The 14535-nt window shown below is 42.9% G+C and overlaps 3 protein-coding genes across 3 annotated transcripts; all 3 read right to left on the minus strand.

Moving 5' to 3' along the window:
- Window positions 1-1045: 1045 nt before the first annotated feature.
- tyrp1b (tyrosinase-related protein 1b) lies at window positions 1046-6583 on the minus strand. The gene is made up of 9 exons (XM_058639492.1): window positions 6463-6583; window positions 5433-5791; window positions 4928-5036; window positions 4580-4793; window positions 3731-3935; window positions 2384-2551; window positions 1926-2105; window positions 1694-1840; window positions 1046-1346 (listed from the first exon to the last, which is right to left on the minus strand). Exons 1-9 carry the CDS (start codon window positions 6474-6476, stop codon window positions 1141-1143), a joined length of 1602 nt encoding a protein of 533 aa, XP_058495475.1. The 5' UTR covers window positions 6477-6583; the 3' UTR covers window positions 1046-1140.
- Window positions 6584-7375: 792 nt separating this feature from the next.
- Window positions 7376-12032, minus strand: si:dkeyp-118a3.2 (uncharacterized). The gene is made up of 4 exons (XM_058640181.1): window positions 11498-12032; window positions 10667-10784; window positions 9961-10071; window positions 7376-7550 (listed from the first exon to the last, which is right to left on the minus strand). Exons 1-4 carry the CDS (start codon window positions 11844-11846, stop codon window positions 7376-7378), a joined length of 753 nt encoding a protein of 250 aa, XP_058496164.1. The 5' UTR covers window positions 11847-12032.
- On the minus strand, window positions 12009-14193 carry LOC131466746 (uncharacterized). Its single transcript, XM_058640182.1, has 3 exons — window positions 13964-14193; window positions 12419-13615; window positions 12009-12013 (listed from the first exon to the last, which is right to left on the minus strand). The coding sequence occupies exons 1-3, from the start codon at window positions 14025-14027 to the stop codon at window positions 12009-12011; spliced, it is 1266 nt and encodes a 421-aa protein (XP_058496165.1). The 5' UTR covers window positions 14028-14193.
- Between the last annotated feature and the right edge of the window lie 342 nt (window positions 14194-14535).

Below are 14535 nucleotides of genomic sequence, written 5' to 3' on the forward strand. Positions count from 1 at the left end.
CACTGTATAATCTTCTGTCAATCTTAAAAAAAAACTAAATCTAATGTGGCAAAAGTAACGTGAGTTAATTGCGTGCACTACCGTGCGTAATTACCATGCTCGTTACGTTAAAAGTGCAAGTGGTCGCACTTCCGGTTGACGCCTCCTGTGTATCGCGTGATTATCGTTCGCCGTGTAGTTTAGTTCCGGTAAGTTTGTAAAAGTAAATGTTGTAAAACTGTGTTTGAATCGTGAACAAAATGTCTCTGACCCTGAGGTTGAAGTCGTCAGTGACAGGTGAGTGCAAATATCCTCACTTGTCTTTTGTATCTCTGTGGCAAGTGTGGACAGTACGTCTGAGGAATGTAGCAGCCACATGGAGACGATACTCTGTCCCAGTGAAAGCAGTGTTTTAAATTAGCAGTTGACAATGTGATGATTTAATCAAACTTCCTTAACATTGTAATCATTTATCTTTTGTTTGCTAATCATAAAAACAATCCTGCTTCGCCTTTTGCTGCAAAATAGTCTGGGCCTAAACTAAGCAACATGTTTTTTTTTTAATTGATACCAGTGAATTTTTGGGTGATGAATGGATAAGTTGTTGTGTGAGCTGATATATCCTGTGGCAGTAACACGTTATATCCACGTGAGGGCAGTGTGTGTGTGTGTTGTTAGAAACACATGGGCAACACAGCTTATTGGTGAGACGCAGCATTTAACTGTGTCGTTTGCTTGTTAGCCTCAGGCTTCAGACAAGCAAATATGTGCCTGCAGCAAAAAAAAATTCCTCCAGTATTAAGACTTTTTCTGTGGTCGGTTTATGCAGTTATGGCACATTTGTCACTGATGTCTGTGTGGATATGGGAACATTATTGAGCTAAGAACGGCAAAAATGAATAATGGATGGAAAGAAATGCATTTTTAGAACTGTCAAATGTCAAATGTCATCAGTTACTGTAAGTGCAGCTGTGGTGTGAAAAGGGTCAGTATAAAACTGAAAATAAAAATACTGCCAGCCCAACAACCACACCTGACAACAAATACAGTGTCACAAAGATTCTGGATTTAACATCACTTCAACTTTATTAGAAGTGGAGGTATTTAAAAAAACAAAACAAATGCACAGACATGTTAAGACCTCAGTAGAAAGGCATGGAGTTAGACAACAGACTGTGATTTGCCCAATCTGTGGTCATCTTCTGAGTAGCGTCTGAAAGTCTCTCCCAGCAGTGGCTCCAAAGCCTCAACTGAACGGTAGGAGTGGGCTCGCACGGCACAGGCAATAACGCCGCCCATCAGCGCCACCACCAGGACGGCCGCAACAATAGCTATGGTGATGATCTCAGACAGGGTGTATGCACGAGCTGTGGAAAAATAATGTTTAAGTTAAGTTTAATTACTCACCTGTTCTTATAACCAGAGCTGGTGTTCAATATCAACAGCCATAACTTACAATAAGACACACAGTAGGCAGCTTTCAATGTTCCCTCCTTAGATACCAAGGTACCAGGTATCTGGATAGGATACACTATCTCAAGTCTTGTCTGTCTCACTTCCCTGGATCTGAGCTATCTTTGATAAAATCTGTCAACTTAACTCATCACTGACTCCAGAGGTTTCATCATAGGTCATCTCACCTGATAATGAAAAATCTCTGTAACAGAAACCTGTGTGTGTGTGTGTGTGGAGGTAGTGGTGTGGTGAAACCCACCTGGCCACTGAACCTCATAGGAGTATCCCAGGTTATCTGGGGCAGAGACAAACATCTCCGCATTGGTGACAGGAGGCCAAAAAGGAACCATGTTGAACCTGCGGTTGTGTCCAATAGGAGCGTTTTCCTCTGGGTACACTACTTCACCTGCAGGATGAAGAAAATATAGTTATGCGCCGATTCATCTTCCAGAGTGAGTTATGTTTCTGTATCTAGTTCAGTCTGCGTGTACCCGACTGGTGCCTGCGGAGCCACTCGTCAAAGACTGCATCAGTGAAGGTGTGCAGCAGGACAAAGATGGGGTCGTTGGGTGAGAGGTGAGTCTGTCCACCCGTCCCGTTAAGGAAGAGATGGGCCAGGTTGTGGAGGCTGCGGACCACTGGGTCGTACGTCCCCTGAGGGGCGCTGTAGCCTAGAAAATGCAGAGAAGGATGAAAGCCATGAAATGAAGTCACTCGTTGACCAAAATTAGGAACAACAACTGTTGTGTTGGAGCTAACCATATGCGCACGTGGGTGGAGGATCTATTTCATGTGTGCATTCTGGCTGTGTTTGTGTTTGTATAGTCACTGAGTGTTTGAGCAGCTCTGAAGTGTGAGCTGAGACCTGAATACCATCATTTGGTTGATTATTGAATGTTAGATCTGAAGGCGCTGCTCTCATTCTTCTCCTTGAAGCGTTACCACACACCTTCAATGGTGTTTCTGAAGCTCTCAGATGAGGTGGAGTAATAAGGTGGAGTGTCGAACGCGTTGAGCTCCAGACAGTCCAACACGTCCCGGGGCTCCGGCAGCCTCTGCACCATGGGTCGTGCCACGTTGCCTGCCGGGTTCCTTCTGATGGGACTTGTTTCTGTATCTGGGTGATAAGGAACAAAGCTGGTATTATATAACTGAAGAGAAATATAATTACCTCCGTACTCAGACAAAAGATATCTCGAATAACGAATGGGAGTTGTTTTCTGCTTTGTCGAGTGCTCCAGTTGTAGTTTAGAGTCATGCCAGTTGTCCCCACAGGAATGCAAATAAAAATTTGAAATGATGTTTTATTAACCACTTTCTAATTATGTGTGGGTGACTAGACTAGTTTGATCTGTCTGAAACATGACAGGATGGCAGTTTCCTTTTTTAATTATTCACTAAAAGTCAACATTAGTGAGTGGGAGCTTTATGATTGAAGAGTCTTTTTCTTTTTTCTTCATTTCTTTTCTCATGTATGCATGAGCTCTCTTTTTGTGTGTGCCTACTCTCCCACACATACACACGCATATAAACAGACGGCAACATAACTGAGTTGTCTGTCTGTTTGAAGACTATTCCCTCAGATCAAAGGAACTAGTCGACTGCTAGATTCCTCTCTTCAATAAGCACATGCACAAATGAGTCCCCCCCCCCCTCAAACCCATTTAAGATGCTGCTTGTTGACGCAGGAAATAGCCGTCCTGTCATGACTCTCTGAGGGGATTAATGAGACAGATCACTCATACATTGGCCACTTAGACACTTGTGATGTTCTAACTATTACTTGGTTTCCTCAGCTTTTTCCTTTTACTCATGTCGTTGCAGTTTGGAAGGTCGTCCCTTTTGCACTGGAGGCAACTAAGCATTCTTTCCTCAAATCCATGTCAAAGAAAATTCTTTGTGTTTGTAAAAACTGATTCAGGTTTGTAATCTGGTGCCAGTGTAGAATAAGACCCAATCCCAGCTAATCTAATCAGGTCAAGTCTGTCTTATTACAATGTTACATAGAGGGGTCTTGTTTAACGCTAAACTGCTCACAAATGAGGGTCACTGACTCAAAACGCAGCAACTTCGAGGGCGATGTTGAAAAAGTACGTTTGTTTCAAACAAACTCTAGCACAAACCTGCATTATCAAAAGCAGCTCAACAGCTGGTGGTGTTATTTATAGCGGCTTCATGGCGTACGTGTTCTCTTTATGAGCTCTATGCCCTCTTTTCTGATGCAGCTGAGATGGCGCTGTTTTTAGTATCTCGACTCCGCACTGGCACAAGTGTGTGTTTCTGCGATTGTCCTTACTGTTGCACACGGTGCCCAAAGAGTCGTAGTCGTCCACACTCTCACAGATGACCCTCCACTGGGAGAACACAGAGTTCGAACTGATGGAGTTGATGTCAAAGGCGCTCCTTGCTCCCACCAGGTCGTCTGTGCATATGTCGCAGTCGCTGCCGCCGATGGCAAAGTTCCAGTAGGAGAGGGCGAAGGTGGGGTCACCCAGCATGTCCTGCGTTGTAGGAAGACGAGGAAAAAGGCAGACGTTTGATAGTGGATTGACGCATACGTGTTTTTAAACGGCAACCTGTTCAGTATCCCACAACTGTCTTTTTCCTTTCACAATATACTATGGAACTTTTCTGCGTTAAAATGCCAAAAGGATTACGAGACTATATATTCTGTTGAGTGGTGTACTTATATTGGCCAAAACGTTTCCAGCACACCTTAAATCCATAGAAATTCATGTTTCTAATTAAAGTAACGGATCATATCATTTTTGGTTGCCTTTTAATGACATCATCTGCTTCACCTGTCTCTGCTATAACTTCTGGCCGCTCTCCTCGTAAAGCTCGAACACACAGGGGAACCCGAAACGAGACAAGACAACAACAACAAGAAAACAATTCCCATGAACCCTGCTGCTTCCTCACATCATCAAACTAGGTCTTTTGTTTTTGTTTTAATTAACAGACCCCTAGTGGCAGAGATAACATACTGTGTGTTTCAAGCTCTCCACTCGGTCTCTATCTTTTCAAATCCTCAAAATCTTTTCCTTGTTCTCCCCAAACCCCTTCATCACTCCATCAGCCCCCTACATCCTCTTGTTTTCCTTCTGCTTCGCTGCCTTTTTCATCCTCCCTGCTTTGTCCTCACCTGCATGTCTCTCTCCAGTTGCAGAAGATGAAAACGGTGCCAAGTGACAAAACCCGGGCCCTCATGAGAGAAGTCTACACCTCCAAAGCTGGTCTGGCCTGGCCCCAGGTAGGTTTTGCTGACAGAGTAGTAGTGGCTCCAAACAAAGTAGTTGTAAATAGTGATGTTCTCAAACTGTGGGGTGTTGCCATCAGGCCCAAACACCTCCTCGTACCTGAATAGGGGAGGAACATATGTCACCTTGATTAATTGTTTAAAGTTGTTGTGTATTTTTAGTCTTCAAACGAGCATTCATCCCGATTATTCCAGTGAATGGATACATGCTTTTAAGGTAGACGGCTTGATTACCGTCTTGTACAGATGACCAGGTCAGGGTGGACCGTCCTCTTAGCTCGGTCTAAAGCATTTACGAATGCTTGCTTCTCAGAAGAGCTTAAAAGCATGACATTCCTCCTCACTGGAGTTAAGTCAGAAGGGCAGAAAACAGCGGGGCGGGAGCAACGGGTTGTTGAGGTGTGGGATGAGCAGTGGAAGAGGGAAGACAAGAAAATGTGATTAACAATATAACATGGACATCTTCCTTTAACAATAAATATTGCTTTAAATCTTTTGGGCGACATGTTTTCAGAAACATTTGATTTCAGTGTGACTCATAATTGAATGGGGGAAAAAAATCCAACAAACAAAACACATTTTCTCAATGCTTTTAGGCTACTTAAATCCTGCAGCACTGCAGAATGTTGTCATTATGGTGTTTTACATTTTACTGGTTAATTGCACAGCCCTAGTCTTGGAGGTCAGCAGTATTCTTACAGTGCAAAGTAGGTGATAGATGTTGGATCTGCTCTCTTACCCACGGAGACCCTCTGATCACAGTTTGGTCCGGTTAGCCCGTGTCGGCACTGGCCACAATTAAAGCCAGTGAAATTCCCATTACACTGGCAAGTGCGGTTGAAAAACCTTAGCGGCCACCTCTCTCTGTCATCTCGCCCAGCATAAGGATACTGGGGTCCATGGCGCCTGTTGTCGGCTGCAATGGACACACACTGTCCCCTTCCTGTGCTGGAGCCACACTCGTCCCCTGCCACCCCTGTCGGGGACGGGCAGCACTGGCCACTCTGTAGCCCCTCAGGTGTTACGCACTCCCGGGGAAACTGGGCCAGTGATAGGGTGGCACACAGGGTCACCACGAGGATACTTGCTTTCCACATGCTACCCAAATCCAGGCAGAGAGGAGAGGAGAGAAAGTGATCATTTTTACATGACTGAGATTTACATTCATTCACCCATCTTTTTTCAAACCACTAAGACAATAAAAGTACAAAATACTACAGGCGTGCACTTCAGTTAAGCCCAACACACTTGGGCTTGTTCGCTTGTTCAACCCATTTATCTCGACATTATTCCGAACCTTTACTTTGCACACACCCTCGAGAGCAGTAGCAGTCACTATTCATAATTTACAGAGCCCATTAGCTTTCAACTCTTACAAGTTCACAAAAGAAGCTTTTAACAGTAGATGACGAGAGCTGATTTGCCTCAACCAGTGATGCACTTAGACTTGCTTGTCTTTTTGGAATGTGTTGATGAGGAATGAATGAATGAGAGTAATGGTTTTGTCGGAGCAATTATTTTTACAATCGCAGTCATAACGCGGATCTAAGTGAAGCTACAAATATTAAAACTACGGGGATGAGTGCCTTTGCTGAGATTTTATGACTGATGGAATGTTATGCTCTTAAGAATGGAGTAACAACATTTGTTTTATCAAGTACAATAGCCATAAAAGTGGCAACAAAGTCATTATGCACTGTTAAGTTGTAACACTTTTTGTATTCTGCAGTTTGTTAGGTTGAGTGTGTGATGTGATGTTTCGCCCCTACCTCTGACTGTGCATGTTGCTCCTCTCTCTCTTTCTCTGCAGAAGTGTATCCCCCCAAGAGTCGGCCCATTCCCCTCTACCAGCTTAAATAGCTACCGAGCGCATGATCCTGAAATTCTGGAGCTTGTGTAAGCGCATACACACAGTACACATGGATACACTTGAGGGTTCAGGTCCTTTTTCTCCGACGTTCACTCACATGCCCTGTGGTGATAAGAGGAACAACGGCAGTCTGTCTTGTCACTCGCAATAAACTCCAACTGTGAGTCACACTTAGGCATTCATTTACCATGGTATTGGTTTATTATACGTGGAGGCAAACAGTTTTTGCTAACAAATCATTACTTAATATTTGCTTAAAAATAAAAATGTAAAAGGAAAAGTCATTCACACATCCATCATTATTTAAGATCAGTAGTAACATAGGAAAAAAAAAATCTTGTTTAAACTTTATTTCCGTAATTAAAAAAAAACTGTTGGAAGGTGTTTTATATTTTTACTGAGACCGTGTATATATAGCACACTATGGCACTGCCAAAGCACTGTGTATAATTTCGACAGATTTGCTGGTTCAGGGAGATCTTTATTACATTTAGAAATATTTTTTTAAAACGTACACTTCCTCTTCTTTTATACACAAGACTGTTCTCACCTGTGAACGCACACTCCTTCCTTCCACACATCCTCATGTGTTACAGTGTCGTCACTGTACACATACAAATAGTCATACATGCCAAAAATATAAACGTGTTACATAATAGACATTACAGTCAGAATCCAAGGCAGTCTGTGTTGATTCTGTGTTGAACATGTGGGGGTAATTCATGGGGTAAAATGGGATTGGGTACAGTAGTGGAGAGTGGCTTTTTGGGTTTTTATTTAGATAGAGTCGGAACAGAGACACAGTTGGAGCCCTAGAGGTTGGAAGTCCTGAGCTCTTGTGAGGAGTCTGGCCCTGGTCCAGCGTTGACTGACTCCTCTCTGGAGCTGGGCGCGAGGTCTGACAGAGGTATCGTGTGGTTCTCGTCATGCTGCTCTTTGTTTTGGGCCAGGGTTGAAACCATGTCAGGTGGGTCAAGTGGTGGCATCCTGGCGAGAAAAGCACAGTAGGCGGTTGGCAAATAGTGATGGATACATCGCAGAAAGGCTTTTTAAATAACATTAGTAATCAGTGACATTTGGACATGTAAGAGTGAAGTTGAGGCACAATTTGTACAAAGTTTGGCGTGTTTGTAATAGCCGTCGAATTGCTTAAAGTTGTTTAATCTGCTTCTGTGAGCAAACACTATTATTGTCACTGCGGGCCTTTGTTTTATGACACCAGATGGAGACGCTTACAAACTGTGGTGGGAGGAGATACACCTAGTTATAAATAGATCACTTGACATCGTTGACTAATTGCAGGTGACAATGTCCTGGGTAAAAAAAAAACAATCTAAAAGTGCTGAATACATTTTAATATGCCCTACTTGATTTACCCAGAAGGGTAAACAAGCTGCTGTATTGGTGTCATTCTGCTCTACATCATCATACAGATTGGATCTAAAAGAAAATGCAGTTACATTTGAGTTGAGGTTTTTTTAAATTAAATTAAACTAATGGATCTCACTTTTCTTTCTTGCATTCAATTACTGGCTCTGCTTCATGGTCCGTACTTTCCACTACAAATCCCTCTCCACCTTGTAAATGGCTAAGTGTGTGATGTATTATGCTACCAGCTAACAAGGAGAAATCAGGGGGAGGCATGTTTAATGGCCAGTGGTTTACAAGTTCATCTGGCCGGCCTTAGGACTGTGCAGCAGTCAAAGTCAATGTGCTTCCTTGTGATTTATTTTTCTAATTATTTAACCTTTATTTTACGAGGAAGTCACATTGAGATGGTAATCTTTTTGCAGGTGAGACATGGACCTAGTCAGTTGTTTTCTTTTTACCTCCACCTGTAAGTCATGTTTGTGTGTCTTTGAGCAGAATAACGCAGAAACTGGTTTTGAGGTCGGGGTATGGAAGGAAGAACCTATTAATTTGGGAGCAAATCCAGTTCCAGGATTTGTTTTCAAGTTTCTGAACATTGCTAGACAGACACAGAAAATGTTCCACATTTTCAGGGATTTGTAGAGTCCTAATCTACAGTGAGAATACGTAATGAACAAATATGGTGCTGATCTGGATAATGATTTGGATAGTGTGTGCAGAGGTATGTGCTCTTTTAGTTTTTACTTTTTAGTTTTGCATGTGTAGATCAGAAAAGGCTACAGGGCCATTTTGGGTGTCTGAAACAATTATATGATTTCTATTTGTGTTCTCTTTTGTTTATATACACTGACTGGGTTGACATCTGGCTACTGGCTCAGATTATATGCTACTAAATATTTGACTCTTGTCTTTTTGATGGCATTTTTAGAGATTCAGTCTCTCAATAACAACTGGTTTGTCACTGCTGTTGCAAAGTGTCTGAGATGACTCTGTGTCTGTTTAATCATTCATTGTTGCGTGGTTTTTCCGTCTGTTCGAGGCACACTCTTTTCATTTGCACAAGCAACAAAAATGTATGTACTCATAGAATACTTACTTACATACATACTTAAAAACATTTTTTTCCCAAAACGGCACACACGCAGTCTTTGGCTCGTTGCCGATGCAAGCCGTCTCTTTTGATTTGGAATAACAGTGGTATTACCCATTAATGCTCTGGTTTCACGGGACTCATACGCTCATGTGACGCAGTGAGCTGCCTCCTGGGCACATAAAAAAAAAACCCAGAAAAATAGCTGGGAGGGAATCAGCTGAGAAGCACACAACTAGTGGTTCCTATGAACCACAAATTCTTCAGGTCAGTGCACCACATGCAACAGTGGGGAAACATGGCTTGAGTTAATGACAGGGGGAGTGACACTGTAGACGTCAGTGTGCTTTGAGCAAAAAAAAAGACGATGGGGGGGGATTTGGGGGGAGAGGAAAAAGCGATGTAGAGAAACCCTCTGCATGAAGTAAAATGAATACCTCCTAATCCAACAGAGTGATGTTTCAAAACCTTTCTCATTATCATGTTTAACATAACATTGATGAAAAGAACTTTGTTACATGTTTCTGTATCAAAATATCCATATAATTCTTTTTTTTTTTTACCTTTTTTCTCATGTAGATTTAACTGCTTTGAAGTTGTTAAATGTTGTCGTATAAATAAATGTACGTGTGTGTGTGTATATATATGTATATATGTACGTGTGTGTATATATATGTATATATGTGTGTATATATGTATGTACACACATATATATATATATATATATATATATATATATATATATATATATATATCTCAGAGTATCTGATTTTGCGCGACGGGTCACAGGTTTCAGCACTATGAACATGATGTGTCATATGTCACCGCATAGTCTTACCAATGAATTTAAATGAACCTTTGTGAACCATGTGCTTTCTGTCACATCCTCTAACCCATGTGTATGTGCAGTGTACACATTTCAAAATGTACACGTACTGTTGAGTGTTGCCGTTGCCTGCAGGCAGTGTGTCGTCACTGCACTCCCCTCCTGTAGCTGCCTCTGGTTCAACACACCCTTCCTCACATGTCCGCTCTGTGGCTTGGGCGCTGCACAGAAACAGGACACACAAAATCTCACATATTACTGCTGTTGCTTGCCACTGCCCTTCTACAAATTAACTGCTTGTTGCATTGGGCCATGTGGAAAAAAAACCCTAGTGCAGCATGTAACTGATGAAAGGCCATTCACTGTTTATTAGACACAGAAATACTGAACCAGTACTCAGCAGAGGCTCCTCATTTCATCATCCATCAGAGTAGAAATGTGAGCTACAGCATGGGCAACATCAGAAGCAATCATGTACCAACACTGCTGTAAGTCCCATCTGTGATTGTAGCTCTGTTGGTACTATAGCTGGCAATCAGATGGGCTATTTCAGCTATTAGACCAGAAGCATTGGAATGCAGTCGGTACAAGTGTGACTGCAGACTAAGTGTTATTCTGTCCATACCAAAGAGACGAAAAGAGTCTGCTTCCCAAAGATGGAGTCAGAACACAAATCCATGCCACAGAACGACAACATTAGCCTTTGTGAAGATTCTCGTATGTGCAATGCAGCGCAGGCTTCCAAAAATGATGACAATGGATGGCAGGCAAGAGGAAATAGTCGGTTAGAAGTTTAGTGCTGTCGATTTTACCTACTTGTTTCCGTTACGACATTTGAGGACGTAGATAATGATGACAGCAGTCTCCAGAACCAGGAAGACTGCAGCAAAAATGGCCCCAATCTTCCATGCCTCCAGACCCGGCTCTCTTGTCTCTAAACAGATTGTGTGTGTAGGTGAGTATACAGTCATTTATCAACCAAAAACAAAACATGAAATCTGTGCTTGCTGCAATCTGATATCCAATTTTCCACCATCACATCAACAGTTTTTTACTGATAAAAATAAAATGGCCCTTTTCTTATTTAAGGACTGTGTGGTTTTACACTGGTTTAAACTGATGGCATACACATGATATATGTGGGCACTGGAAGTATAAATATAATACTTTAGTTTGGCATTTTATACCATGCTGTATTTTGACAGCATTGTCCCAACTGTGTGGTTGTCACCCAACCAGTCAGAGTATATAGTTAGTCTGCTCCGCTGCTTATTCAACTGGAACAACGTCAACTCAGCCATCTGTATATTTTGTTATCTGAATCACAATCATGAGCTGTTAACTTCTTTGCTCTGCCCAAGTTTTGCTGAAAATCTGTCATAATATAAACTCAGAGCCATATGAGGCTCAGGATCCGGTTCCCGAAACTCGTGTTGACGACTGCAGTACTTGTTAAATGTTTTAATTTAAAAGATGGTGGAATTCTTGCATGTTTTCTACACATACAGCCAATGGAATTCCATCCATCCATCTATCCATCTTGTACCGCTTCCACATGAGGGTTGTGGGGGACATGTGCCAATCTCAGCTGACACAGGGAAGCTCAAATGGAAATATATAGATGTTTTTATTATTTTCCCAATTTACCTGTGGTTCCAGTTGTATCCTCTACCAGCTCAACGGCCTCCCCCAGTTCATTCCCTCCCGCCTGAGGGGCTTCGGCTAGAACGTCTGTCACTACATTATCCAGTGTAGGTTGTGCCACAACAGGGTTGTGTGGTGAAAGATCATCGGTGGGCGTGATGATCTCATTGCCATGGTTAGATTTCTCATCGCCAAGAGTATTGTCTTCTGTCGTGACCCCACCTAGGGATGGGCTGGGGGCAGGAGCCAGGTTCTTGGGGTTCTGCTCTTTGGAGGCTTCAGCACCATCTTCAGGCTCCAGGGCAGGGATCACTGCTGTTTCTAGAAGAGGTGTATGTGGTATGTGACACATATGTGAAAATGAAGGGCAAGGTTTAGAGTTTGTGGAGTGGATTTATGTCGTACATAATAACACACCGATGTGCTGTCGGTCATCATTTGGCATTCGGCATTTTTGTAAATGAAGTCATTCACGGTGCAGAGTGTGAGATCTTTGCACACAATATAGTATTCATCAGGCTTTAAGAGAATTTCAGACATTTAGGCTGGTAAATTATTAATATTAATTTGCTCAAGTGCTTTCGACCTCCTGTTCTGATACTGAAAACATTTTATAGTTTGCTTGTTTGTTTGTCTGTTTGTTTTTTCAACCAAACTTTGCTTCTTATACAAGAGTAGCAGCTGATGTTGAACTCTTTGGGCAGGGACCAGTATATTTGTAAAAGTTAGTTATGAAAGAATCCTGTAATCTGTATTTAAGAGCTCCGCTCGCCTGATGTAGGTCAAGGTGCAAACAAACTTAGTGTCAAATGTAAATATTTAAAGACAGTTTTTTGAGGTTTTTTGAGGTTTATTAACCATGGGTTAATAAAGATTTAATAGGTAATACATGCACTTTTTCAACTCTACCTATACATATCTCACCTTGATTCTCTGTTTCACTGTCATGTGACATCTCCAGTATGACCTGCTCCTCTTCTACTAGTTGTTCACCCCACTCTTTCACTAATGCCTTGGATGCCTCCTTTCTTTCACTCTCTTTTTCACCTCCCGCTGCCTCCCCGACATCTGTACCTTCAGCTTCTACCTCTTTAGCAGCTCCTCCCTCTACCATTAACTGGCCTTGTTCATCCTCTACTGCTGGTCCGTTGGTTTCCTTCACTATGTCTTCCCCCTCTTCTCCCTGCTCTCCTGCTACAGTTTGTGTGCTATCTGTCCCATCATGATCAGAAGGCAGAACTGTCACCTCACTTTCTATTTCATCTACCGGAGTTTTTTCCTCCAATGCACCTGCCAACTGCTCCTCGTCATGCACAGCCAGACTAGGGTCAGACTGTTCCACCGTCAGAGTCTCCTTCTGTGTCTTTTTATCTACTGCCACCTCCCCAATAGCTGGAGATTCCTCTGCGCTCCATGTTCCTGTTTCAGCTGCTTCCTTTGACAGCACATCCTGCTTATTGCTGTGCTCCATTATTACCTCCTCCACTCCTGTCTCATCTAAAGCAGCTAATGTTGCCTCTGCAACCCCCTGACTAAACTCGGCGTCGAGAGACTCATTGATAACCTCCACTCCATCTGCTTCTTTGCCTCCAGTTTCTACACCTACTGTGGCTTCCGCCACAGCTCCAGCTGCTGTTTTCCCCTCATCCTGGGTAATTCCTTTCCCCTCCTTAGCGTCCTCTTCAAATGTATCCACCTCTGCTACTCCATACTCCTCTCCAGCACCAGTATACCCTCCATTGACGCTCACGTCTTCACCCTCCAACCCTTTCTTCAGCCCTTGCTCATCTGTGTCAGTTTTAGCCTCTCCCTTTTCAGTCAACTGTGTGTCCTCTTCAACCACCTCCTGCGCTGCTCCTTCCCCTGCTTTCACTTCGCTGTCCACCTGTGTCAGAGCTGCCTCTACCACCCTCTCCAGCAGCTCCTTCAACACTTCCTCTGCCCCACGACCCTCTACTTGCTCTGAGGCTTCCTGTACAGCTTGCTGCACCTCCTTCAGTGTTGGAGGTGCCACTACTGGCACTACCTCTGCAGAGGGCAGCTCAAGCTCTAGTTCCCGGTGTGAGGTCAGGCCATCTTGCAGAGTGACCTCCTTGGAGGACTGGTTGGATGTTGACAGATCTAAGAAGGAAACATTAGGCATTTTAGGTGTTTTCTAGCATCGTCAACACCAGACAACCCTTGATTTGGAATGGATTCTGTATTTCATTAACAATGAATAACAAGGGTTATGATTATGGCATGTTTGTAAATCACTGCATGAGCAATCCAGTAACCTCCAGTCTCCTTAACATGTGAAAAAAGCATTCATTAATACCTGTCTTTGCTCTTTTAGTCATATACTTATTGTTTAAAAAGAAATAAATACAAGAAGATGCAAGATTACTGCAAAAATGTCTTTGTAGTTTGGCATCAGGCATACATATTAACTCATAGGTGGTCAAATCTACTTATATAATGTCACCTTACCTTTAGAAGTGCAGTGTTGTATCAAGAAAAACACCAGGAATCCTCTCAAAAAGCAGTACTCCATGTTGTCAGAGTAAACATAAAACAATATACTCCAAAACAAGTCCCGATTCTTCCAAGAAAACACTCCTTACCTCCTTTGGTCGTGCTTAAATGTCATGTATGTGAGTGTGAGTACAACAACACAAAACATACACTGAGTGCGAGGACTCTTGTTGGTTGGACGGTCAAATTGGGCCCGGGCAGGGAGGGTGATGTTAGCAGGTGACGCTAAGATGAGGAAGGGGGTAAAAAAAAAAAAACGGACAACGTCACGTTAAACATTGCCACCCGAGGTGTCTTCATTCCATCTGGTGTCTCTGGGAATTTGGCGGGTTAAGTTACACTCCATCGTAAAATACCTCGGAGAGCATTACAAGGGCTGTGGTGAGGCTTGGACGGCATGTCTCACACACACAGTGAACTCCGGCGGAGCAATTATAGGTGGGCTGTGAGTTTGGTGTGTGAGTGATACTACTATTAGGGCCTGACATAGAGTTGGAGAAAGAAGATCAGAGTGCAACATGGATACG

The sequence above is a fragment of the Solea solea genome, chromosome 10 (genome assembly GCF_958295425.1).
Source record: "Solea solea chromosome 10, fSolSol10.1, whole genome shotgun sequence".
In the NCBI taxonomy this organism is placed as follows: domain Eukaryota; kingdom Metazoa; phylum Chordata; class Actinopteri; order Pleuronectiformes; family Soleidae; genus Solea; species Solea solea.

What these genes read in the sequence shown, in the direction of transcription:
- tyrp1b (XM_058639492.1), bottom strand. An exon ending in TTTGGGCACCGTGTGCAACA is followed by an intron (nt 2,552 to 3,730) that starts GTAAGGACAATC and finishes CTTATCACCCAG; the next exon opens with ATACAGAAACAAGTCCCATC. An exon ending in CTTCAGAAACACCATTGAAG is followed by an intron (nt 2,106 to 2,383) that starts GTGTGTGGTAAC and finishes TGCATTTTCTAG; the next exon opens with GCTACAGCGCCCCTCAGGGG.
- si:dkeyp-118a3.2 (XM_058640181.1), bottom strand. Translation starts at nt 11,846, where the DNA reads ATGTGTCACATACCACATACACCTCTTCTAGAAACAGCAGTGATCCCT. An exon ending in GGATACAACTGGAACCACAG is followed by an intron (nt 10,785 to 11,497) that starts GTAAATTGGGAA and finishes CAATCTGTTTAG; the next exon opens with AGACAAGAGAGCCGGGTCTG. An exon ending in AAATGTCGTAACGGAAACAA is followed by an intron (nt 10,072 to 10,666) that starts GTAGGTAAAATC and finishes GTTTCTGTGCAG; the next exon opens with CGCCCAAGCCACAGAGCGGA.
- LOC131466746 (XM_058640182.1), bottom strand. Translation starts at nt 14,027, where the DNA reads ATGGAGTACTGCTTTTTGAGAGGATTCCTGGTGTTTTTCTTGATACAA. An exon ending in ACAACACTGCACTTCTAAAG is followed by an intron (nt 13,616 to 13,963) that starts GTAAGGTGACAT and finishes TTTCCTTCTTAG; the next exon opens with ATCTGTCAACATCCAACCAG.